Below are 25,752 nucleotides of genomic sequence, written 5' to 3' on the forward strand. Positions count from 1 at the left end.
TGGCCGGACAGGCTGCCTGACGGGCTGCGGCTGTGGAAGGTGCACCTTGTGGCACGGCCTCTGCTTTCGGGATAAATTTGGGCTGCCAGACGCAACCTGTGTCACAAATATGCTCATGAAAGCATTACCGCATGAAGAGCAAATTATAGCAATATTACAACCACAGTTTTACGAGGAGGTATATTTCACTGTAGGCACTCGTAAAAAAATAACAACGGATATATAAAGCCTAAATGCCGGTCAAACGTTATTCTCAAAGCCAACTTGATTATACCCCTCCCCCCGCACACCTTTCCACAATACACAGAAAGGGAGATTTCTAAGGACTGGCAGTATATTTTGGGAAAGAGGCAACATGTCATGCAATTTGCTCCTTGTTCAGCCTTTTAGAAGCGAATCCCCACCACAGCCCCCCCCTGGGAGCCTAAAGGACATGAGGGACAGAGACAGATGAGTGTCTGCGCTCTTGGATTGTTCTCTCGCCTGGCAAACAGCGATATTTAACCAGCGGCTTTCGCTGAATTATCGGCCTCAAAAAATCTCCACGGCCCGGGATGAGAGATGCAAAGACCGTCTGGCTGGCTGTTGGGAAAGAAAACGACTGCTTTCTAAGATACTTCACGGATTCCAATCTCTTCATCTTCAGACACCGACGGCCTCCTGGTGCACCCTCAGACCTTCTCAGAAGGCAGAGGAAGCGTCAGAAAAAAAAACTCCCTGGTTAACAGAGGAATGTTCAACTTACAAAGAAAATACTGAATCAGAGTTTCCTCTTCAAACATAAAAAGGCGAGCGAAACTAGTAGGAAAGGGCAGCACCTTTTTTATCTACCTGTTTCAAAAGCCCAGCTGGTTAAAAATCAAGGGAAAAGTCAAACAACATGCACAATCAAACTGGGTATCACAAGCCCAGCCAAGGGTGCTTCTGATTTTAAGCCGAAATGACACCATTTCAACGGAGCAGAGAAGCCACGAGCAGTAGGGAGGAGGGGTTCCATCAATAAAACATGATGCTTTGCAAAACTGTAACACTGCATCTACCAGAGACCCAATTGTCTACGTTTACAGGACCGCAGACAAATGTTTATCCCACTACTACTTCTCAAACCCGACACAGGATTCGCTGAATTATTCATCTTATGCACAAAGAGAACTTTCTTTCACTGGGGTCAGCGCAAAACAAAACAGTCGTTATCTGCGTGACTGATCTTGGGGACTGAAACCTTCAGAACTCGACACAGAAGCCAGCAGGAAAATGAAGAAAAATAAATAAATGCAATAAAAAAAACAAGACCATTCCTAAATCTCCTTATTTAAGTGCTATGTTATTAAGGCAGGTCAGAAAAGTCAAGCTCATGATTCTCATTTATCCAGTGAACTATGTTAACTTCTGTATTAAGCAAATGTAAATTCATAATCCACTGAGTCAATATTACATCTTAAAAGCCTGGAATACATAGATGTAAAGCCTCATATAGCTGGTTAAAGTCTCTACGATTTACAGACCCACTTAAACTGGGGAAATACAATAACATGCCACCTTAAAAGCAGCTGGCTGGCACCATAATCTTTCTAATGCTTTTATCTCCCAGACTCTCCATGTAAACGTTACCCACTGTCTGTCTCGATACGGGCTTTTCATTACACTTGCAATTTCCACATTCTTCACCTTTACAGAGCTTGTACTGCTTCAAAAGTTGTAATATGAGCTTGAGACTCAAAGGGAAGACTGCAGTCATTGCTGGGCTCCACCAATCATTATCGTCACACAATCTTCATCTTAAATAGGGAAGACAACAGCAGCCGATATGGGACAGATACACAGAGTCAGCTAGTAAATGTCAAAAAGGAAGGGATAATCTAGCTAAACCAAAAATAACTTTATGCCTACCCCCCTCTCGTAAAATGTTGTCAGTTTTATATATGAATAAGTCATACACTATACAAGCCTTTCAGCATGTGGCACTCATAACTAATTTAGAATCGTTATCTGCCAAAACTGCCGCAATTTCCAGAGCCACCGCAATGCAACAGAGGAATGGGAATGTCAGTCTCACACTTGGCTGAACTGCAGGTGCGGAAACTAAATGCCAGCAGTATCTAAATGCCAAGGAGACCTGGTGCCCAGCCGGACACATAGGGAGAGCTCCACACTCAAGGCACTAAGGCACAGCAGTCTGTCGCACCTGAGTGACGACACTGAACTCCAGTTTCAATACGTCTCATCTACATATATGCGTGCAGGTGCATCAGCAAGCAGTTATATGGCCCTTTGTGCTGCTCCTCTGACCAAACCAAAACAGCAGTGTGAAGTCATGGCTGTGTGTTTGCATGACTCCCAGGCCTCCTCAGTGCTTCAGCAGGCTGAGGACCACACACAGCCCATCCACAGCTCTGCTTCATGGGTTATTCAAAAGCCTGCCTTGCACACTCAATTAGAGCAGTCCAGAATCTCATGGGTTAGCAGCTAACATGCAAGAGCAGACCCAGTCAGGCAAGCACAGCATTTAAACACACACACACACAGACACACACACACACACACACACACACACACGGGCACGCGGAAAGAGGTGGCTGGGCTGGATGGGGAGGGAAGGGGTGAGAATTTCAGATAAGCCGCACCAAATTCCTGCCCTGGGCGAGTCAGTTTGGCATATCGCCCCCTCACCGTTCCAAAACACCCACACGCACCGTACTGGGGGGGGGGGGGGTGTTTTGGCATTTGGGCTGTGACTGGAGGAACAGCCCCTCCCAGGTGTGCAGAGAGGGACGAGGTGCCAAACGCTGATCGATTGCCCACTCCCTTGCCCTCCTCCGGCAGGTGACTCACTGCACGGCCCTCAGGGCCTCCAGCTTTGATCACCCTAACACTGACTGGTCTCAGGTGTCCCAGGCCATTACAGCAGATGTCAGCAGAGAGTGGGGCAGTCATGTCTCCCACGCTGTTCATGCCCACTGCCTCATTCAGAGCATTCACCCCTCCGGCGGAAGGGTGAGGGGGTTACTTCTTCTAAGCTCGTGCCGAGGTGACGCTACAAAATGGAATAAACACTATTTAGTAAGCGCGCGCAGGCACAACAAAAGGTGAATAATTTATCGCCATTTTCTGGGCAAAGCGTACGCATCACTCAGCTTTGCAGGCCCGGGAGAGAGGGCCAGCGGGATCTCTCTGTGGAGACGATGACAAAGTGCCACTCCACTCCAGGCAAGGGAAGGACTGAACTGCGTTCTCTCTGCCATCGCTCCACACTGCGGCCCAAAGTGCCTCCCGTGCACCAGCGAGCCATTAATGTTTTAATACGCGCTGTAAATAATGAAAAGGAGCAACGGTGACAGCAGTAACAAAACACGGAAAGCTCAGCACGTCCAGCAGCACCAGCGGCAACTGAAGACATGAACCAGCTGCAAATAATTCAGTAATTACATGTTGCAGCACTGTGCACTCCAAAGACAAGGCTTCACACCGCCTTTCCTGTGCCCCTCTGTCATAGAAATGGTGGGGCTGGGATGAGATATTGGATTGTCTTGATCAGTGCTAGTTCACAGGATGTTGCCCCTAGAAAACACTGCACAAACACCGTAGAGTGCTCTGTTTTTCAAGGTCGAGCTTCCATTTCAATTCCTTTTATTCTTGCTCTGTATTCAAAAAAGTCTCTGTATTCAAGGCAACCCCTGAATGTCTCCGAGTCAGAAAGCAAGCAAACAAAAACAAAATCCTTCGATCCCACCTCCACTGGTACAGAGGAAATAACCTGAGCTTCCAGAACTGAATTCACGCAAAGTCTTAGGCTGTCGTGTCAGTTGGAGGTTATAAAGAAGCGGCTCACAATTAACTAATATCATGATATTTCACGGGCTCCATGATCAGGAAACGCAAACACATGACCTCAAACTCTTGCTTTGCAAGCAGTAGCGTCATGCATGTTTTATCTTAAGGCTGGTGCCATACAGGCAGAATAAAACAGCAAAAGACCCATCCACATCACTGGGTTTGCTTTGCAGACTTGAGTTGAATACAGGTGGGTGAGCCCGGGCTGGGGGAGAGGCTGCAGAAAGCAAGGCGCCCAGTGAAGGCACGCGTCTCAGAGGAAGGCTGCTCTGGGCTGGGAGGGGCTGCTCTTTTCCTGCACGGCGTCAGGGAGGAGGTCCAACCTCCGGGAGCACAGCCTGGGAATCCTGCCCTCAGCCAAGGCTTAAAAAGCCCCCACTTTGAGATAAATGCTCTTCAGAAAGGAGGTGTGCAGGGAGGTGGGATGGGGGGGCTAGGCCTGCTGCTATCAGCTTCAGACCCATCAACCACTCAAGTTCTAGTGGGTCCAGATAAGATCGGGTGAGAGGAAGGCATGCCACTGCTGGGGTATCACGGGCCATAACAACACTAAAGGGGATGGCGCCATAACCACAGAATCTTCTAATGATCTGTGTTAACTGAGCTCTGCTAGCTCACTTTGGTAGGCTGATTCTTCTTCCCTGTAGCTAAACCCCTTTAAATAACAGGAATGGCCGACAGGTTAACTGACCGATTAAGGCAGAAGAACTGACTGTCCGACTGTGTTTAATACAATGAAGTACAACCACACGAACACATTGCAGTTCACAGTCGCGCGCAGTTCCCTCATGGTTTCAATAACCAGAGTGTTTCGTAGTGCAGCCTGTAATCTAAAACAAATTGGCATGAAGTGAATTCTAATGAACAAGACAGCATTAGGGCTGTCCACCTCACCTGTGCTGCAGGGTAAAGCAAGCCTGGAAACGGGCAAAGAGTGTTAAAGGGTTGTATTCTTTGTTAAGCTATTATCCCACCAGAAAAAAAACTGAACACAATGAAAAAAGAAGATGATTAAGAAATGATCCAATGATTTATGACCGAAGAGAGTGCTGAACAGTGCGTTAGACAAAGATCTAGCTGTTTCTGAAACCCCACCCCTACCCTTGCTAGGTTTGAGTTTCAGTTCAGGATTCTGCTAAATCTCTCCACCTAAGTGGCTGGGCTAATTGGAAAAGTGATATTCGTGGTCAAGGGATGCAGTGCCAGGCTTGTTATTGTTACCAAACCCTTACTGGAGGCAGGGGGACAGTGTCCCTCATTGATCTGCTGCTCTGGATCTTGTCATTCTGCCCTGTATAACTCCAAAACACAAATCTGCCTACAGGAGGAAACAGGGCAAACACACCGCGCAGCTCATCAGAGCTCACATACGCATTTCCAGATGTTCAAACACTAACAACGCACTGCTTCACAGCACCAATTTGAAACTGTAGAATGAGAAAATTGCAATAAACCTGCTTTTCCCCTCATTAATGGAGCTATTAGAGCATCTGGACCCTGGGAAATACAGAACTGGCAGTAGTTTCTCTCTCTTCAGGTTACATTACACTGCAGAGAACTAGGTTTCATCTATAAATAAGCTTTTTACTAGCATTCCCGTCTCTTGTTTAACTTCTAAGCTGCTTGAGCGTGCCAGGGATGAAACACTTCCAAAGCATTTGCACAACACGCCAATAAATTCTTCCTAGTGCAGGAGCCCAGTGCACTTTTCAGCCACTTGTTATGAATGTTTTGCAAAACGCAAACAAAAAGGCGGAACTGTTGACTTTAGCCACTTGAACTTCAAAATTACAGAAATCTAAAGCCTTTTTAATCAGCGATCAGATTCTTTTGTAACACAGGATCAATACCTGTACTCAAGGTGTCGTCCTAACACCTGCTAGGTCTGTATGCTAGTCACCCATCTCTCTCTCATACCTCCTGCTCTCCTTATTGCTCGGTGTGCAGTGTGAAGGGACAAGAGCTCTCCTCTGTGTCTCCGTGTTACTAATCACAGCCACGCCAGGCTCCCTGCAGGGAGAACCAGCATGGGATTCTGCTCAGTCCCGGCTTCCTGCACATTGAAACTTAATCTCCTAACCAGCAGAACGCATGTGTTTTCTAATAAGCACTGTCAATATTTGAACTCAAAGGGGTCTCACTCAAGGGAGAAAAAGGACAACTTTGTAGGTGTCCCACTTTTACATCTTCCAAACTACCACGTTTTCCAAAGCTACAGTGAATACATTTCTGTCTCAGAGGTGCCAACCACCAACACAAGAGTTTTATGAAACAAGTCATCACCACTCCATAATTTATTATACTGCATTCAATGTTTTTTTTCAATTACGCAGCATGCTCTTTCACATTAAGCAGGCTCCGTTTTTCAAACACTGAAAAGTGATGAGAGATGAATCCACACCTCTTTCTTTGATCCCCACAGTAAACGTCGTTCAACTTTTATCCCCGTCTTTTTCAAATAAACCCATCCGTTTCAACCAAGTACATCTCAGGGCCCTGTCTTCTTACTGGCCTGGAGCAAATCAGCCACACAGTATACATACTTCCTAGTACCCTGTAAAGGACAACAGAGGCAGATGTAATGCATGAAGATCTACACACAGGCAGGCCGAAGCTGCTGTAGAGATACCGCGCTCTGGAAGCCCTCTGAAATAAACAGGCTTCTCATAAAAAAAAATTGCAGGGTATTTTGGTTCAGCTAAGTAGCCTTCCTGAGTAAGGCCCAGAGACAGAAGAGTGTGGTGAGTGGCCGGTAAGATTTATAGGCATTAGCGATTTTCCTGCAGCGTGCTCTGACTTTGATATGACACATATTGAATAGATCGCCCCAGCTTCAGGCGCCAGGCATGATGCATCTTCACGCAGACAGCTCGGCGACATCAGCCCTAATGGTTCTTATCTTAATCTGGTTTAAAAGCATCTTGCATTTCTGAATGATCTCTTCACTTTCCGAAATTCACTTTTTCGAAGTTTTTTTTTCAGGTTTTTTTTTTTATCTCTCCTCTAAACCGACGCGCCATCAGGAGTCTACGTTGCGCAATAAAAGAGTCTACGCACGGGAAAAAAAAAACAACAAATACAGGATTAATCCAGCCCTCCACTTTGACCTTTCTCACAGTTTGATGATAAGCGTCTCACAGAAACAAATGAGCTGACTGCACAGTCATAATTCCGCAATGAGGGTGTTCCTTTAAAAAAATCAATTGGCCATCTCCTCAGCTCTATCTCCTACACAGACGGGACACTCCGGCTCCAGCACAGCGAGCACTGTGGCCCAGCTCCAGGACCCCAAAACGCTTCAAATTAAACGACCCATCCACTCATGTTTTAAAAGCTGACTGCAAATTAAATATTAATAAACAGCCATGGAATCCTTACGAGTGCATCAATAATGGAAATATTAAAAACTATAGGATATTTATATCAGGGAAAAACACGCCTTTCCCCCCTTAACCAAGAAAGACACCAAAATCATAAAGAATTTATATCTGAAGAACTCTCATCTTTCTTCTTTTTCCACCATCACTCTGCAAGAACAGTGCAGTCTGCTTCTTTCAGAGCCAAAGGACAACAGGCTTTTGAACCGGCCTTCACGTGATTCAAACAGAACTGGAAAGTTAATGTACAAGACAAGTTTGGGTCCTCTTTTATCTGCACCTACTAAAATTCCACCCTCCCCACCGAGGAATGATTTTAACGAAGAACTTTCAAATCCCCGCAGTTAGCGCTCTGTGAATGAGTCACCTACTCCCAGAAACCCATTAGGACATCTGCTGCTTATTAACCCCTTGGCACACGAAACTGGGGGCGACTCTGCAAACCCTCAGGACAATCCTAATGATCCGGCCGCCCCCTGTTTTGCTTTCCAGCATCGTCCCAAAGCCTAAGCAAGGGGAAAACCTAACTGGGCCTTGACTGACACAATGCTCTCTTGCCGATCACGGAGTATGAGGTCGTTTTCTTAATCGCCTGCAGACGACAGGCTGACGAACGAGCTGGGGGAGCCGAGAGAGAGCTGGGCTTCGGAAGCGAAGCCTCTGCCTGCCTCATCACAGCGGCTCACTCTGCCTCCGCTCCCCTCCCCGGCCACGCAGAGACATCTGAGAAAGTTACCAGAGCCCCCGGAGGATTCATTCTGACAGACGGCTTGAATGGAAATAAATTATTCATGCCAAATGCATAACAAACAAAGGAGGACAAAGTATTTATCAATAGGATCCTATAAGCAAACTTGCAAGTGAAAGGGGATACAGGAAAATGCAAGGTTGAATTCTGAGGTTTGAGAGGCATTTATAATACATTACTACTGGATTACAGCTTGAGGGCTGCCAATACATCTAATGGACATGCAGTTGGCACTGACGTGTGAGGGTTTGATATTTTTCTCTTCTCGTCACTCCTTTAAGTCAGGAACGTGATTAGCTTTTTTTATGTCTTTTAGGCAGAACGGAACGCAGAACTTGTATGGGTGAAGTTTCACACCACACATGAAATAAAGGGGTCGTGCCCGCCCAGCCCCTACAACGTGTGGTCTCCGACACCACCTAGTGGGCAAGAAGTGGAACTGCAGAGTGGCCGCTCCACTAAATGACTGTCTAAATGTACGGTGGTTAATTATTACACCTTGGGAAGAAGGAGCTGGACTCACCTTATATGATGGCAGGAAGCACAGCACTCCGTGTGCCACAGCCTGGCACACACTGAGCAACAGGGCACCCACCTCATCCTGGAAGGCATAGGTCTCTGTGTGCTGGAAGGTGGCACACAGCTTCCGGCCTTGAGGCCCCGCGCCAACTGTGCCCACCCACACCTGCGACGGCAAGGTGAAGCCATTAGGAGCCCCACTGGGGGAGGGGGGACAGACAAAGCTGCATGTGTAATCACATGCATCCAAAAGTGTTCTGCTCAGAAGTGTGCTGCTCGTCCGTGGTTCTTAAGCGTGCAGCTAAACTGATGGCGTGCATGGTGCTAGAATTTGCACTACTCCTTTTATCCACAAGCTGCAAGGAAAAGTACATTTGTGTGGTGCTAAGCTCTGTGTTTAAAGCAAACTACGGGGTTAGCACTTTGCCTCTTGTACGATGATGAAATCCAAACTACAAATGGCTAGAAACTCTCACTTGGCCTAGTGGGCCCGATCTGTCTCATCTCCAGAATGAGAGCTGTCAGTACTTAACTGCTGCACTAGGGAGAGATGAGCAAGGTCCTAGTTCTACCTCTGTCTTCCTCAGAGGCATCAATGTGAGCTCAATGTGCAGCACAAGCCTGTGGCAGTTCAGCTGAGAGCTGCACCACAATTCCGATTCTTCAGCTTAGTGCAGAGCGTATAAGGAAATCAATCTGGATATCCCGATAGAGATGAACGAGCGGTGCCCACAGTGTTCTGCACTCCCCCCCGGATAACTCCCGGATTACCTGGGACTTTTTAATGACGTGACTGGCCTCCAGCTGGATGGAGAACTTGACGCCCAGCTCCGAGGAGAACGAGCTCATGGGGGAGAGGGTCCCAGAGGTCAGCACGATGGTGCGCACGCTGCTGCTCAGGTCTGAGAAGGCCTAGGCACGCAACACAAAACCCTCTGAGAAATCAACCAACTTCTTCTTCTAAGAACAGGGCCTGTTGCCACGACCGCTTACATGAGATTTCGCTTCACAGTGAAATACAAAATTCTAACCATTCAAGTAATACATAAACATTATCATGAAGTTCACTCCTGCAAATGTGAGGCTGGATTGAGCTGCAGCATCCCACTACCACATCCCAGACACAATCTCCTCTCATTCTGGGCCAGGTCCCTTTCAGAAGGCCTGTCGCCTGCTTATTGATTAACATCATGACGGAAGAGAGGAGGCGGCGCCCAGTCCAGCAGGAACGTCACGGCTCTGGCAACGCAAGTCTGGGGGCGGCGGGGCCCTGCGTGTTGGGGTGCGGCGCTGTCTCACCACAGCGGGGTTCAGGCACCAGAAGCTGAGCGTGTGCACCAGCTTCTTCCTGCGGGCGCTCTGCCTCCTCCGCGGGCGGGCGAAGAAGCCCTGGGCGTCCGGCAGGTCGGGCTCAGTGGTCCAGGTGTACGTCTGCTGCAGGGCCACCCGGTAGTCATCAGCAAACCTAACACAGGAGGCAGGGCGGCCGTCAGCACAGGAGCTATGACTGACCACAGTGAAGGCTGGAGTTCCCTTCATATATGTAAAGTGCTTTGGAAAGGAAAGGCCTACTGTATATAAATCCAATATATTGTTCCCATTACTGTTGTCATTAATGTTACACACTTTTGATCCATTATGGTAAGAAACAATCCATCATCTTCTCTCTTTCCCAACTTTCTTAGACTTTCTTAGTAAAAATAAGTGCGGCCTGTTACTCTCACGTAAGTCTTTAGTAACTACCATCATTCCTATACTTATTATGAGGTGTTAGGCCCATCTGCACAATACAGGTTTTTTAGATTATCCTGTTTTTCTGCACTGTACTGTGCAGCTGTGCAGCACTGCATCTCTAGTACACATGAGTAAAATCTCCCAGAACATCAGAAACTAGGCCCTTGGCCTCAGTCTCCACCTATTTCCATGGGAAGTACAGTGCTTCAGTCATATCACCGTTTTAAAAATACTCGAGAGGGAAACGCCTGACAGCCGATGTCAAGAAGCATTCATGCAAAGGAGACATCACCTGAAAGTCAACCCCAGACACTATAAAGAGGGACGGAATGTGATACACAGTTTCTACGGCAACGTGCGCTGCAACAGCAGGAAGTGGGAATACTGGGAAAGGGAAAGGAGTGACAGGATCTCCCCCAAGACTCCTCATGATAGCCCAGAGATCCCCGTGCTGGCCTGAACAATCTTGTTCGGGGGTGTGCATGAGTGCATATAGAAATCCACAGCGTGTGTGTGCATACAGACCTGCACTGATATCGGTAGAGGAATTCCAAGACCATGAAGAGGCCTTTGAGCACCATCTGAGTGGGAGAGCTGACGGTGGGGACCTGTGTGGTTTCTTCTCTCCCATTCACCAAGGTCACCTTCTCCTCTTTCTCCAGCACAGCCTCCAGGTGCTTCTGTGGCAGGAAGGAGAAGGTTGGAAGAAAAGAAAGAAAGAAAGAAAGAAAGAAAGAAAGAAAAACACAAAAATAAGTAACAGGTACATTTGGCAACAACAGCACGGGAAAGACCTGCAAAGGTGTGCCTCCAGCCCAGCACAGGAGGACAGCACAGAGCGGCTGTAGGTCCCACTCCTGTGCAAAGGGCAAAAAGTGGACAGCAAACAACGTCAAGAAAACCCGTTGATTAAACTCATATTCTGCGAGAGGCAGCTGCCCGAGGTATTTTAGTGGGTAAACAGGCCTTGGAGTGCTTAACCCAGCAGGATGCCGTGCATTACCCTCACAAGCTGCAAATGGAAAAGACATTGCAGCGCCACTGCACTTGAGAAGTGGCAAGACATGTCTCGTGTGCTCTGAAGCAGGGCAGAGACACGGGGATTCCTGAGGCAATGTGAATGAACAACTCAGAACGGACGGCAGGAGAGCAGACGATGGGACCCAGGTACGTCACTTGGGATACTGCTAGGCATTGTGCCGTGGTTAATAAGGCTTACTCGCCAGCATTCCGGGCGAGAGCTATGTAAATGACATTCATCATCATTAACGTTGCATACCTCAACGTGGTCAGTGCGAAAGAGCGTTGAACAGGGAGATGTTCAATGGGGACCCACAGTACCCATTAACAGGAGGCACAAAGCGCTGTGGGATTTTGGAATAAGATGGCCAGATACCCTGGTTCAGCCTCAGCAACATGGCTGGCTTCAGGTTCTTTCAATAGCCTGATGAGATATTCAATCTGCTACTGAAAACCCCAGTGAACTAGATGGACTGAATGCCCCCTCTCTTCTGTAACCACCACGTTCTACCTGGGCCACTGGCGTGATAGTGCATGCCTCACTGACCTCACACCCAGCCCACTCTGGCTGGTCCGGCCAGTCTCCTGCTGAGGAGGTACAGCTCAGCCTCACCTGCAGGATGGGGAAGGTGGCTTCCGTGATCCCCAGCCCATGGAAGATGCCAAGGATCTCTCGGCCGCTCCACACCTTGCAGGCTGTCTCATACTCCCTCTCTTCCAGAGAACCACGGCTCTCCTCCAGCCAGCTAGGTGGGGAAAAAAGCCTGGGTTACAGACGAGATCGGCACGCGATTTTAGACACATTGAACACGGAGAGGTGCTGTGAAGATCAGTTTACTTCAAACACAAGAGAGCTCAGGTTTATCCTATCTTGCTGCAAAGAGAGAGGGGCATGAAAGAGCTCTACAAGGGTGCTCCGGTTTTCTCCCACAGCAGTCCAAAGACATGCCGGTGGGTTAACTGGCTTGTGGGAAAACTGGCCCCTGGTGTGAGTGAGTGTGTCTGCGTCTGATCAGCGATGGACTGGCGTCCTGTCCAGGGTGTACCCTGCCTTGTGCCCTTGCTTGCCGGGATAGGCTCCGGCTCCCCTGTATTGGATAAAGCCGGTCAAAACAATGAATGGACAGAGGAATGGATTTTAAAACGTCTACAAGCAGAGCACTTTTTTCCCCGTATGCTTCTCTCTAGTTAAGGACAAAGTGGTGAGGTTTCCACACACTGCCCACTGGGTGCTCCTGCTCAGGGACTCGTACTTGACCAGGCTGCAGCAGAAGGCTCGCAGGGGCTCGTGGTCAGCGCGGCGGATGTTGTGGTGGACCATGCTGTCCATCTCCTCGCGGGCGAACAGCAGCTGTGCCTGGGTGAGGGTGAAGCTGGCACACTCCCGGGCACAGTCCTCGATGTTGTGAGCCTCATCCAGTACCACCACCTGACCTTTCAAAGAGATGTCCATCTGCAAGGAGACAGCGCCATTGTTTGCATATATTGCCTTACAGCATTCACATTCACACCACACCCCCAAAATTACAGGTGTATCTGTATAAAACTGATAGTTTTCTATTTTTTGTGGCTGTTGCTTGACCTCAAGCCACTGTTGCTCAAACACTTGGAAACTAAAGTGATCCTGAGCAACATTACATGCAACAGCTGAACCTGGAGACTCCAGCGGTAGTTCCCAGTTCCAACAGGGAAGTGTCCTCACTCACACTCTCCCTGATCTGTGGGTCCAGCAGGTAGTTGTAGGGACAGAAGACGATGTCGGCCTCCACCATGAGCTCGCGGGCGGCGAAGTAGGAGCAGGAGCGCAGCCTGCGGCCCAGACGCACGAGCTCCTCGATGTCCCAGGCCTGGTGCAGCCCGTGGCCCCACTGCAGCGAGTTCTGCTCCCGCATCTTGTGGACTCCGTGGTAATACCGGCAGGACTGGCCCTGCACACACCAGACACACACAGCACAACACAACACAGTGCACTCAGCGCAGGAAGAGCAGGAACCGCTGTATCAAAGAGTAGGGGGGCCAAGGGATTCGTCTGCATAAAACTAGCTAGCTACAGCATTTTTTGGAAATGGGAAAAACTACATTTTATTTAACAGTGAAAGGCAGTGAAAGTTAATCCGGCACAGTAGTAATGGCAGGTTTTCAAAGGTGAGCGCACAGTTTGCTCAACAGCACCAGCAGCTCAGGGACTGGAGCTGCAGGGTTGGGTCTTCCTCCCTCTGCCCTTTGGGTCTTGTGTTAAGATAACAGCCTGAATCCCCCTCCATGCTCAGACCAAGAGCCTGAAAGGAGAACATTCTGCAGGCCTGACAGCCTCCATAATAATAACAGCCCTAGCACTAGAAATAGAAATAGCACTAGAAATAGCAACTACCACAGCCACAGCAATATGAATAAGAATATGGAAATGATGTGGAAAAGACAGGGGAAGCAACACATCCGTTATCACAGCAGGAGCAGCAAGCAACTGGAAGGCAGGAAGTGAGGCCCTGAGTGCGATCGCACTCCATGCTTGTCCTGTCACTCCCGGGCTGTCAGCCGGCCCCTTCTCCTCTGAAGGGTGGGACAGCGCCAGGCTCCGCGCAGACACCTGCGGGAACGACACCCTGCTGTGTAAGTGGAGTTCATTACAAGCAGCGCCTCGCCCAGGAGCACCAACAATAAGAGCACAAGACACGCCCGGGGCCTCTGACACGACGGCATGACAGAACGCTCTGTATGACTGATTGAGCGCATTCTCTTGAGGTAATTGCCTGCCCACGGCTACAGTCCCAGGATTGTGTGTGCAAATCCTTAAACGGGGGGTTTATGTTTCAGCCCCAGCAATCCAGGGCTGACTCATCTTTTTTTGTTTGTTATGCTCTCTCCAAGATAAAGGAATTGATCAATTCTGCCTGTTCACTGTGCATTCAGGTGGGGTGGATTGCTTCATCCGAGGGAGTTTCCTGCACTTGCTGACTTTATCCCCCTATACGGGCCGTGTTTGCAGCACCCCAGACAAGTTACCAAAGAGCCCAGCCTGTTACAGTCTGATCCCTGTCGCCACTGGGAACATCCACAGCGCAGCACTTTGGAAAACTCTCCAGGGCAAGATGTTACTCAGGTGTACATGAGAGAAAGAGTGTATTGACCTCAATGGAGGCATGCAGGCATCTCTTTGCTAACTCGTCTGAAAGTGTCATTCTGAGGTGCTGCAAACACGGCCCGTATAGGGGGATAAAGTCAGCAAGTGCAGGAAAGTCCCTTGGATGAATCAATCCACCCAATCCACCTGAATGTACAGTGAACAGGCAGAATTTTTAAATTCCTTTATTTTGGAGAGAGCACAACAAACAAAAAAAGATGAGTCAGCCCTGGATTACTGGGGCTGAAACATAAACCCCCCGTTTAAGGATTTGCACACGAAATGCTGGCTGGCAGCAGTCTACCTGTGGGAATACTGGGATAGGGGCGAAACAGGTTTGGGAGAGGTGGGGAGAGTGTGGTGACAGACAGCAGCCTGTTTAATGTGCAGAGAGGAAGCGTTGATATGACAGAAGAAGGGAGAGAGGGTGCAGAAAGATGGAGCAGCGCAGCGCCGGAGAGAGACTGAGCAGAGACGCTGCGGGGCGATGGGCTGACTGGGGGGGACCGGGGTACCCCAGCACTCACCTCCCGGCTCTCCAGCAGCTCGCGGCAGCGCTCGTTGCGGTTGCCGCTGGCCGACACCTCCGGGTGGACGCAGGTGTGGTCGCGGCTGGACAGGATGGTCATGCGCACGCTGGAGTAGGCGGTGCGCCGCAGCTCCCGCGTGATCTGCGCTATCTGCTTGTGCGTGCGCGTCCCGAAAAAGATCTTGGGGACCCTCTGCTTCCCGCCGCCCCTGCCCTCCTCTTTCTCCTTCTCCTTCTCCTTGTGGGCCGGCTTGGCGGTGGCACAGGGGCACAGCCTGCAGGGCGCTGGAGCCTGGGGACAGACGGACAGAGCGGTCAGCAGGAGACGGGAAAAGTGGACAAGCTGAAGGACAGACGCACATGAAGTCGGACAAATGCTTGTCCCGGCTGTAAAGGTGACCCGCCAGGCCTTCGCAGCCACAAAGACGCACAGCCACCTGCACTTTACTGGGTCACAAGAGGTACAGAGGCCCTGTCGGGACTTCTGTCACAAAGTCCACAAACAGTACAGAGCTAGATTTCATCACACATACTAACTGCTACACCTAACTAAATTGGAAAGTCCTAAAACATTTTCAGACTTAAAATCTGGAGGAAATGAAGCCAGTGGTGATAACAGTGAATTTCTTCCTATTTTACAAGCACAACAACTGCAAACCTTTTATTACACAATATCTCAAAGCACTTTCGTACCTGAGCGAGGTACGCAATTTTTACAGAAAGATCCATCGTTTAGAAAGAACAAGGGCTCTGTTTTCGGAGCTTGAGAATGCCTTAGAGTAGCCAAGGCAGAAAAAGTGACAACTTGGTCTGCAAACAGAAATCTGAGACAGTCCCATTGTTGAAACTGAGTAATGAAACTGATTTTTAATTGAGGCGTTTAATTGCGGCAAGTAGATGACATTTCACTTGCAAGAGGAACGCAGCCTGAGGCTATTCTGTAACTGAATCCAGCGTGCTCAACAGCTCCCAAAGTGTGAGGCCTACTTTGCAAGGACTCACAGCAAAGGCAGCCCAAGGGAAAGAACACTGGCCTTCTAATAGGCTCTGTGTAACCAAGATAAACTGCTGACGACCTGCACAGATCCTTGACAGTCAATGACATTATTCCATTTCCTAGGTGGAGACGTATGGCATGTGCTCATCTACAGGTACCCCACACAACCCTAGTGAAGCATGCCCGCTTCTTTCAACAACGGAAGTTAAGAGTCACTGTCGTAGCCGTCAATCCATATCAAACACAGAAGCTTTGTTTATTCATGTCTTATAATACAATTCTAATAAACCCTAATAAAAAAATCAGTTTTAGAGCTTGTTGCTGTATGTAATTATAAATGCCCCGTTTATTTGTAATTATACTTTCTGACACAAAAGTGGTCAAAACGAGGTTTCCGCTAGTTGCCAGCACACTGTGGGAAGAAATATTGCCTGTTTCAGCACGTTTCTGCAGACAGCACAGTCAAACACACGTCCTCCCATTACCATCTGTGGAAAACACAAGGGCTTATCATGATCATCAGTAATATGTTTCACACACTTTAGAAATTGTTTGCACTGAGTACTGCGCACACGGACAAGAAAAGCCACACACTCTGCCTCTGTTAATAAATCATGTTTTCCCATTTCACAGCAGCATAACCACAACAGGAGTGGCAAGTATCTGGCCGCTGGAAAAGAAGGTCTGTGTGCTGAAACACCATGCGAGGTCTGCCAAACCTAACATGCTCAAATGTACTGAAACAAAGCCACCGGGAACCTAGTGCCATCCACTTGCGACTGCAAAGAATAGAATAATTATTCTAAAATACATTAAATCTTTCAACTTCATTCTTTGCATGTGCTAGGGCTTGCACGTAAACCGGTTGAAATCACTATTTGCAGGACCCCACCTCAGCATTTCAGCACTGGTGTTTTTATCTCAGCCCTATTGCTAAATATTTACATTCCGCCCCAAAGGCAGACACCAGCCACTTTCCCCTGAAACAGGTCCCAATAATAAATCCTCAACACTCTTCCTGCTTTCTTCTTTCTCTCTCTTTTCTTGTGCAAACTGTAATCAGTAAGATTATCCCCCATAAACAAACGCGAAGGCACGGCGTGTGTTACACCACAATACCAGGGATCAAGCTGTCTCTTAGCCTCGGATTCTGTGGAAAAGCTGGTTCAGGTTACCCGCAGTCCTTCTCAACCTTGTTTGCCATTAAATATTACAATGTGTGATAGAATGGAGGTAAATGTGACCCCTTCGAGAGCTGTCACTCACTAGGATAAAGGCTCTGCTGATGTGCCAAATAAACAGGGCCCTTGAAGCAGATGGGGTTTCAGCCCTGCTGGAATTGTTACACGGCCAGCTCAGGTTGCCTCTAACGGAGGATCACTTTACTCAGTGCTGCCACATTAAATAGCCTGTTCCAAATATCCTGCCTTCTATATGGAATAATTACTTATTCATCGAAGAGAATAAAAGGGGAGAGTTATGAATGGGGCCCTTGTCAGCGGCAGCACAGGAAACAGCTGACACAAGGGTATCCGTTACCCAACGCTCCGAGATGTCTGACACAGTTTCGGCTGCGCTCACATCGTAGTAGAGAGGAGACACCCCTGGAATGCACAGAGCAGCCCCGGCCCCCGGCCCCCAGCCCCCACCCCCTCCGCGATCCCAGCCCTGCTCCCACCCCCTGGGGCCGAGCAGCACCTCTCAGGAAAGGAAGCCTCTGCTCCTTCGCAGGAGCAGGTGGAGCGTCTCCAGGCTCTCAGTCAGAGCTCCTCTCCTCACAGGACAAGGCGTCAGGCCGTAAGGAGAATATAAGGAGCTACAAGACAAACGTCTTGCCTGTTTGGCAGCCAGTAGCGCATTGACCCAGGGACGTCATCCACCTACATATTGAAATGTCCAAACGAACCAGCTTCTGCCACCTGGTAGTTTGTTCCCACCACCCAAACCCCATTTTTATTAGCTAAGCTAATGTGGTTTATATTTTTACTTCATCGTCACATGAAATGACACCACAAGATATAAGCCACAGTGCGGCCCGTGCACATTGTCGCATTGTTGTAGACGACATACCAGCCCAGAACAGCGAACTGGGGAACCTGACGGTGAGCTCACCCTGCCCTTGATATAGCTGGGCGGCCTGCTGCGACAGACTCAGGAGTTTATCATCAGCCTGGATAACAGCACGGCTAACCCAAACTCCCTAGCACTGCCAGAAGAAATAGGCTTCTTTGCTTACTTGTTCTGAGCCTGACCACTGCAAGAAATGTTGTAAGCAGTCTGGGACGGGCACTTACCGTTATGTAAATATTCCTCAAACAGACTAAGTAAGTCGTGCCTCCTTGAAACTGCCTGGTATAGACTATCACCAGCTCTCTTTCAGAAAAAGGCAAATACGACACATAAAGTCACTTGTTAAAAGAAATGTAAACATAAGTCTGGCAATGACAAGCATGTTGCAGTGAGGTGCCTGGTTATTATCCTGCTGGACTGAAGAGGGGGAGGAATGCTTTGAAAACAAAAATCCTGCTTCGCAGAATCAGAAGAATTTAAATGAGTATCCATTCAGGGTGTTTCTCACACTTGAGTGTAGTGGCTGCTGCTGCTTGGATGACTGAAAAGAAAGACTTTTGTTTTCTCGTCCTCCAGAGCAGCGCGGCGGAGCTGCAGGGTGCTTGCAGAGGGGAGAGCGAACCTGCAGCAGCGCCATCACTCTGCACAGGTAGCCTGATACCCTGGCGCTGCGGTTCGGCATGAAGAAAAGGCTTCTTTATACAACATTCCCCACTTTTCAGCCTGGTAACAAAGACACCGGGGCAAGCCGGCGCTGAGTTCCTGCTGTGTGAAATCTCACACTGTGAGCACCGTGAGGAGATAAGGGCGCGGAGAGGCGGCTCTGCAATGCTATCTCTGCGCATTTGGCTTTTCATTTATGATCATGCCCTCTTGCTGCTGAAGAATAGGGGGTTAGTTAGGAGAGGTATGGGGGGGGTCTTCTCCAGCACCCTTGCCGGCCACAATCTCACGACAGACCCCTCACAAAGCACCTGTTTATCCCCCTCTGCGCGGTAACCAGCGGGTGAACCCGATTCAATATTTATCACGGGCTTTCACAGATCACCGCTAAGCGAGCAAACGTTTTAATTAAACTGGAGCCTGCTTCAAAGGCCCCTTTCAAGATGTCAATCAGTGAGCACGGGATCGAATACGGTGTCAGGTGAGAGAGTGTAACACTAGCTCTCCACTTTCCTCATCCCATGGCTGTAAATTAGCCTGCCCGCGGAGATCAGGCTCTCATTGTGACAGTCTGCCAGTCTCCAGGAACGTGTAACTGAAGTCACTCCGGGCCCATTGTACAGGTTGTAAGCAATATGTTAGTCTGTGTGATGGGCGAGCACATTAACACAGATTCTTTTCACTGCAGGCCTCTTGATACCGAGGGTGTTGGTTACAAGGCACTTGATTTTCTGTGTGCCTTCAAGAGCTGGCATGGAGAGGACTGGAGATCCCATTCAACCGCCTGGCAGACAGAGGGCCGCGCATTGTGACTGTTGCTCTTATCACTGCCGCTGCTACATCACATCACGAAAGGCCCCTAATGCTTCTTCGTCTTGAAAGGATCCCCCCTGCGAAAAGCACGAGTGGGAGTTTTCACGTAGACAGCCTCTACATCTCGCAGCAGCTCATTTGAGTTTTGTGTCCTACGCACCACTGTCCCTTCACTCTGTGAAGCACTTTCAGATAGTGCACCGTACTAAGAAGCACAGCATGGCGTAAAAGAGTGTTTGTGGGAGCATTGGAAAACACTATACAGCAATAGAATGGAAGCTGATACCCTAGAAACCTACTAGACCCTTGGTCAATTCACTGCAACCAACGCACTGAGCTGGACAGACCAATTTTCCTCCTCTCACTTGTAACCTTCTCATGTCCTAAAAAATGGATTGGGCAGCAACAGCTGAGGACGGCTTGATCACATGTTAACACACACGGTGCACTGGGGTGCGGTGCTGTGACGTGATGTCGATCTGTACCTCTGTAGAAATCCACCAGGTCAAGGATATTACTCAAGAACCGCAAACAAGAACCACTTCGCCTAAGGTGGCCTCTGGAAAATCAACCTGATCGATCCCTGCCCGAACCCCCCGAAACACCAACTCCAGGGCCATAGAAAACACCTGCTTTCTCCACTCACAGCGGAATATCTTAGATCAGCTCCTCCTATATTCAAAAAGCATAGCAAAAATGGAAATACACCAAACTCTCAAAAGCCTTGACACTGCTATTCATTTAGTGGAGTGTGCTCCCCTCTACTGGAGCACTGCAGTACTGCAACCACAGAGAAAGGTTTGGCCTTTTTTTATGCATCGACCTCTAATTTACTTCAGAAACATATCAAGGAAATAAGCAAAAAGCCCTTAGTTTGCATAGCTCGAGCTATTTCAGGTTTTTGAAGTTACATTCTCTGCAGTTTAAGTCAACACCGGGTACTGTCTATACTTGTCTTGTTTTGAATACATTTGAATAGACAGACATCTGGAGCTGCAAGAACATGATGTAAACATATAATATGCATTTGCTTCTCTGCTTCAACAGTAAAATTTCCAATTATTCTATCAGTAAGCAGACTGAGACTTGGGATTGCTGTACCAATGCAGCAGTGCAGACAGATTACCAAGCGACCTGCGGCTGCACTGTGAGCATGCACTGAGGTGTGGCAATACTCACAGGGCTCTGGGCCGCCGGAAAGGTGTCGGCTCTCTCCGCCTGCGAGCCGGGCTCCATACTCCAGCTCTGACCCCCGGGGCTGAGGGGTCTGCCCTCCGGCTCAGGGTCCTCATCGATGAACTGCACCCCCATGTCCAGGCAGCGCCGCTTCCTGCCCTGCAGGGCAACATCTGAGTCAACACACAGCTCTGCGCCCCGCTGCCCCTCCGCCCCTCCGGCCTGCACACAGGGAGGAGGAAGAGCCTGCCCTGCTCTCCAAGAAGACATCGGCTGCCTGCATCCCGCATGCAACAGACGGCCGTTGCCACAGGTCTGATATTCTCTTGAATGAAACTCTTCATTCACTCCCAGCTCAGGTGGAATGGGGTTTTGCATGGAAATAAAACAAATTTGTTGTTTCTCAGACACTGACCCTGAGAACTGGGGTGTTGGGTGAGAGCATGCTCCTGATTCAAACACTATGCAGTGGTACTGTTACTAACTAAAGCTGGGACAGGAAACCTGGGCTCTGTAGTTTCCTGCGTTCTTTCAGTCCACTTCATCACTTCCATCCAACAAGCGCTCTCACTCCGAAATTGACGCTGCTGCCGGGGGTGAAACAGTGGAGACCTAGTTCAAGCACAGAAGGGTCCGGACTGCCTCACCCCGGTCCGCGGAGACAACGATACCTTGGAGTCCGCAGCTGGGGTGCGCATGCGTTTTCTGTCCTGCTGGAAGTCATCGTCCTGGTGCTGGGAGAGAGAGGCCTGGAGCCGCTGGGACAGCCTGGACGCCAGCGTGCTCTTCCGCTCGGGGGCAGGCACTGCAACACATCACAACCCCATCAGCCCCGGGCTGCTCGGCTTTCAGTCACCCCGCCTGCTGCACGGGGGCCGAAACCACTGATGGGCAATGAAATCATTTACAGAGTCTCCTTCTAATTTATTAATAGGAAAAATAAGCTATTGATTGGTGAAATAAGTGACATAGTTAAGAATTCTAAAAGTATGTGAGCATTTGCTTCTACCTCATATTACTAATTGAAACTTCAATACGTCACTCACTATCTCGGCTGCCCTTTGTTTGCTAAACCTGTTTGGTGATAAACTGAGATTTACAGCTGCGGATTAGTCAGCTGTTGAGACAGACATACCATCTAGAGCACAGTCTGATAACCCCTGCCGCACAAGTCTGCAGACAAGAATTATTTAACACCGCCCATGGAGCTCAAACTCTGCAAACCAATTTCTTTATAAACAGCGAGGAACAGCAAAATGTGAAACTGGAGGATTTTACTGACCTCTGTGGTTTCAAAAGGCTGTGCTGTTTCCTTTACAAATCCCACTATTTTATGCCAACAATTAGCAGCCCTTTGCATGGGCCCGGTACTGTTGCACACGCCGGCTGTTTCGGGGCTCACCTGCGCTGGCGCTGGCGGGGTGTGAGCTCGGCGCTGGGGGCTCAATCTCCCTGTGAGCGGGGGTGGGAGCCGGCTGGCTGGGGGCCTGGGCAGGGCCAGAGTGACAGGCGCACTGACAGGTCGGAGCTGCTGCTGGTTTCTTCTGCGGGGAGCCGCTCTCTTCCTTGGCCTTACCTTCACGAAGGAAACACACCGGCATCACCTGCAGTGCAGTAATACCCCCCGGTAGTGCCTAAACATCAGCAGGTCACAGCAAAGTCATGGGAGAGGCTGCAGATTCTCTCGGACACGCACGCTTAAGTCATCTGTTTAACGCCTCCCAGAGAGAGCCAACTAAAGCCTCTTCACGCTAGATTTGCGTTTCATCCCTTTTCTAACAAATAGCAAACTGACCCAAAGAAGCGGATGCCCCTTGCTGATGCAGGAGCAGGGCTGGGAGTCAGTAATATGTACAGTAGTAACTAAGGAAGGGCAATGGGCGGAGCAGTGACTCTGTGGCTCAGGTTCTGCGCCTGTGGCTGGAAGGGTGCTGGTTCAAATCCCGCAGCTGGCAGAGGAATCCTACTCCGCTGGGCTCCTGAGCAAGGCCCTTAACCCCAACTGCTCCAGGGGTGCTGTACAATGGCTGACTCTGCACTCTGACCCCAGGCTCTCTCCCTGTCTGTCTGTCTCATGGAGAGCAAGCTGGGGTCTGCGAAAAGACCAATTCCTAATGCAAGAAATTGTAAAGGGTTAATAAAGTGATGTTATTATTATATTTTTATTGTGAAGAATCCCCAAAGTGCTGTGCCAGTTGCTCACACGAGTACTTGTGAGACCAGTGGCTTGGTCTCACAATTCCTAGACAGGACCTCCGACAGAGATGATTTCTGGATCTGAATGACGGAGTAAGAGCTTCATGCAGCTCCAGCGCTGAAGTCTCCTACCGTATTGTGCATTCTGCCAGGCCACAGCGGAGCAGAGCAGAGCCAGGCTCTTCCCACTGCCCGTGGGACTCTCCAGCAGACAGTGCTGCTGGCAGTTCAGACCTCTCACGATCTGAGGAACAGCAAGAACAAACAATTAACAACAGTCACAGGTCTTCAGCAATCTTAATCTTAAAAAATGGCTAATCATATTACTCCTGCCAGCCTTGGGTACAGTTTTTCAGTCTGGCTCCAGCCTCCAGGAGAACTAAAGTCATAGCAATAGGTGCCGCAGACTCCTTCAGTCCTGACACAAATCACAACTAAGCAACTGCAAAACAACTTTACAAACTTTTACTTTAGGAGTAAACTTAATGAAAAAGTCTTTGGCTTTAATAAAAGACTTAATGAAAAAGTCTTTTGCTGAATAAAATGTTGAAAAGTTGAAAAATCGTTTAACCAATTTGCCCTTTTTTCTTAACCTTAAAGTGTATCTTAATACTGTATTATCATTCATAAGAATAAGCTTAAACTGCCTGTAAGGGCTCTTAAATGGTCATTGCAACACATTTCTGTGATACTTTGCTACTGCATTCTGATGTTTTCTTATCAGGTTGGAATAAACAAGGCTTTCTGAATGTATTATTAACCAAAGCTTTTATAATTTAACATCTTCTTAATAAAATACCTTTGTACACAGACACACATTTCACTGAAAACCAGAATAACAGGAGCGGTTCTTGAAAAGTCTGAACCTCAGTGCAGTTTGGCCTGTAATCCATCACCAATTCAGCCCAGGCTCAGATATATTATCTAATGTAATGTAATGCAATGTTTCTTTATTAGCCCTATACAATTTCTTGCATTAGGAATTCGTCTTTTCGCATACCCCAGCTTTTCTCCAGGGAGACACAGACACACAGACAGGGAGAGAAGCTTGGGGTCAGAGCGCAGGGTCTGCCATTGTACGGCGCCCCTGGAGCAGTTGGGGTGAAGGGCCTTGCTCAGGGGCCCAACGGAGTAGGATTCCTCTGCCAGCCGTGGGATTTGAACCGGCAACCTTCCAGCCACAGGCGCAGATCCTGAGCCACAGAGCCACTGCTCCGCCCCTAAATCAGGAGGGTCCAGTCATGGTCCTGGAGGGCTGATGTACCTGCAGGTTTCAGTTCCAGCTCACCCCTTAAAGAGCTCTTTGGGTGCTCCTGCCCTAAAGAGACGCTCACGACGCCCCCCGGGATCAGGACTACCCCCCAAGATCTAATGCATTTGAAGGGGTGTGGATTAACGTTATTCCAAGATGCCTGCTCATTCTGGTACAATAAGAACTCGGACTCAGGCCGTGCCGACTGCGGCTCAGTGGGTCTCCAGGGAGAAGCTCTTACAGAGTTCATCATGGCCAGCTGGGAGGGATAGGCCTTGCAGGGGAACTGGATGGTCACTCCCCCGATAGTGTACTCCGAGGCTGAACTGGCCATCGCGGCTGCCGACGGTCACCGGGGCACGGACTCCCTGCGGGAGCGAAGGAGAAGACAGGTGGATACGATTCAGTCTGAGGGTTCACTGCTGACACACAGAGAAAGCTGGTGACGACTCCAGTCCTGATGGACCCGCAGCATGTCGGAGGACGCAGGAAAGACGGAAGAGGTGAAGGCGTCAGCACTAGTGGGTAGCACTCCACATCGAAAGCAGTTATCCTACCTGCATCAGTGGTCTCAGAATATTATGGGTCAGAGTCATAAACATTTTTAAAGTTCATAACACGAGGAGTGCGCTACAGTACGTCACGCTCCGGGGTACATGTTGATGCTGAAGTGCAACCTTTCACAGAGAAGAGAGTCCCGTGTGTTAATTGGAACAGGAGTGGGAAATACGACTTTAGTGAGGGGTTAAGGTGATCAAAGCACTAAGAGACTTAAGTCAACTTAATATTTTCTTCGTAAACTTTTAAGAACCTGCCGAATGTCTCACGGCTTGATACAAGAGACGTACTGTTTGCACCGTTACCCCAATCGCAGTAGCCTACTCAAATTAATTGCCCGAAAAAGATTATTCTCATCCTCACCTATCTGATATACATAATGCGTAAGCAACATACAGGAGAAACAAACTGGCATACTTTCGTTACGTATTAATCCGAGGACCAAAATGTCAAGTATGCATGCAGTTCCGATACAACCATCAGCACTGAGAAGCAGAACATATATAATAACAGGCTAAACTTTAACTGGGCGTGAGATCAATCCAGTAATTATACGGTTTCAGCTTATGCACACTTTATCATCGTTTTATTAAGATTTTCGAAAAATGAACTATTAATTACCTCAGTCTCAGAAACGTGCCTCAAAGCTTACAAATAAATCGCATTACACTTCCCGCCTAAGCAGGAACTGACACTTCAACCAATCACATTCAATATGACGTTAAAGCGACCAATAACTGTACAGCGGACGGAGGGGGGGGAAAAACTACCTCACGTACAGCCAATGGGTGAGAACCTTTGTTCATAACTGCCAATAGAAAGAAGGTTCTGAAAACTGACCAATAGGCATGTTGGAGACATAGGTGGAGACAAGACAACCAATCGCAGCCGCACAAACAGCAGTGCCGGGACACCATAGAGAAACAGCGCGACTTCCGTAAACATGGAGCGCTTGGAAGGCTTGGTGTGTTTCAGCGGAGACGAGATGTTGAAACCTGGATGGTTTCAGCGGCGCATAGCGGCACCAGTGTAGCACAAACAAGCTGATTGGAAGCTGCTGTTCGTAGGATGGCCAACTTCACGGAACTTATTTTGAGGCAGGTACTAAAAAATGTACAGTCGACCGGTTACTGTTGTAGCTGTGCTAA

The 25,752-nt window shown here is 48.9% G+C and overlaps 2 protein-coding genes across 9 annotated transcripts in view; one reads left to right on the forward strand and one right to left on the reverse strand.

The window, feature by feature from the left end:
- brip1 (BRCA1 interacting DNA helicase 1) overlaps nucleotides 1–25,297 on the reverse strand; it is a 178,861-nt gene extending 153,564 nt beyond the window's left edge. For 7 of the 8 annotated variants that reach the window (XM_088616285.1, XM_088616283.1, XM_088616282.1 and 4 more), the window contains exons 1-14: nucleotides 25,226–25,297; nucleotides 24,288–24,414; nucleotides 22,927–23,038; nucleotides 22,001–22,174; nucleotides 21,246–21,403; nucleotides 20,602–20,757; nucleotides 14,878–15,171; nucleotides 12,936–13,157; nucleotides 12,483–12,682; nucleotides 11,843–11,975; nucleotides 10,735–10,889; nucleotides 9,775–9,940; nucleotides 9,247–9,387; nucleotides 8,480–8,641 (exon numbers count right to left, since the gene is read on the reverse strand). In XM_088616285.1, the coding sequence (XP_088472411.1) occupies nucleotides 8,480–8,641; nucleotides 9,247–9,387; nucleotides 9,775–9,940; nucleotides 10,735–10,889; nucleotides 11,843–11,975; nucleotides 12,483–12,682; nucleotides 12,936–13,157; nucleotides 14,878–15,171; nucleotides 20,602–20,757; nucleotides 21,246–21,403; nucleotides 22,001–22,174; nucleotides 22,927–23,038; nucleotides 24,288–24,380 (2,166 nt within the window). In that variant the 5' untranslated portion in view covers nucleotides 24,381–24,414; nucleotides 25,226–25,297. The remainder of the gene's footprint in view (nucleotides 1–8,479; nucleotides 8,642–9,246; nucleotides 9,388–9,774; nucleotides 9,941–10,734; nucleotides 10,890–11,842; nucleotides 11,976–12,482; nucleotides 12,683–12,935; nucleotides 13,158–14,877; nucleotides 15,172–20,601; nucleotides 20,758–21,245; nucleotides 21,404–22,000; nucleotides 22,175–22,926; nucleotides 23,039–24,287; nucleotides 24,415–25,225) is intronic. The other variant, XM_088616286.1, reaches the window with a different exon arrangement.
- A 240-nt stretch (nucleotides 25,298–25,537) lies between these two features.
- acaca (acetyl-CoA carboxylase alpha) overlaps nucleotides 25,538–25,752 on the forward strand; it is an 84,251-nt gene continuing 84,036 nt past the window's right edge. The window contains exon 1 of the mRNA XM_088616265.1: nucleotides 25,538–25,705. The gene's annotated coding sequence lies outside the window, so the exon portion shown is untranslated. The remainder of the gene's footprint in view (nucleotides 25,706–25,752) is intronic.

This window comes from Lepisosteus platostomus, chromosome 22 (genome assembly GCF_059453375.1).
Source record: "Lepisosteus platostomus isolate fLepPlt1 chromosome 22, fLepPlt1.hap1, whole genome shotgun sequence".
Lineage (NCBI taxonomy): Eukaryota > Metazoa > Chordata > Actinopteri > Semionotiformes > Lepisosteidae > Lepisosteus > Lepisosteus platostomus.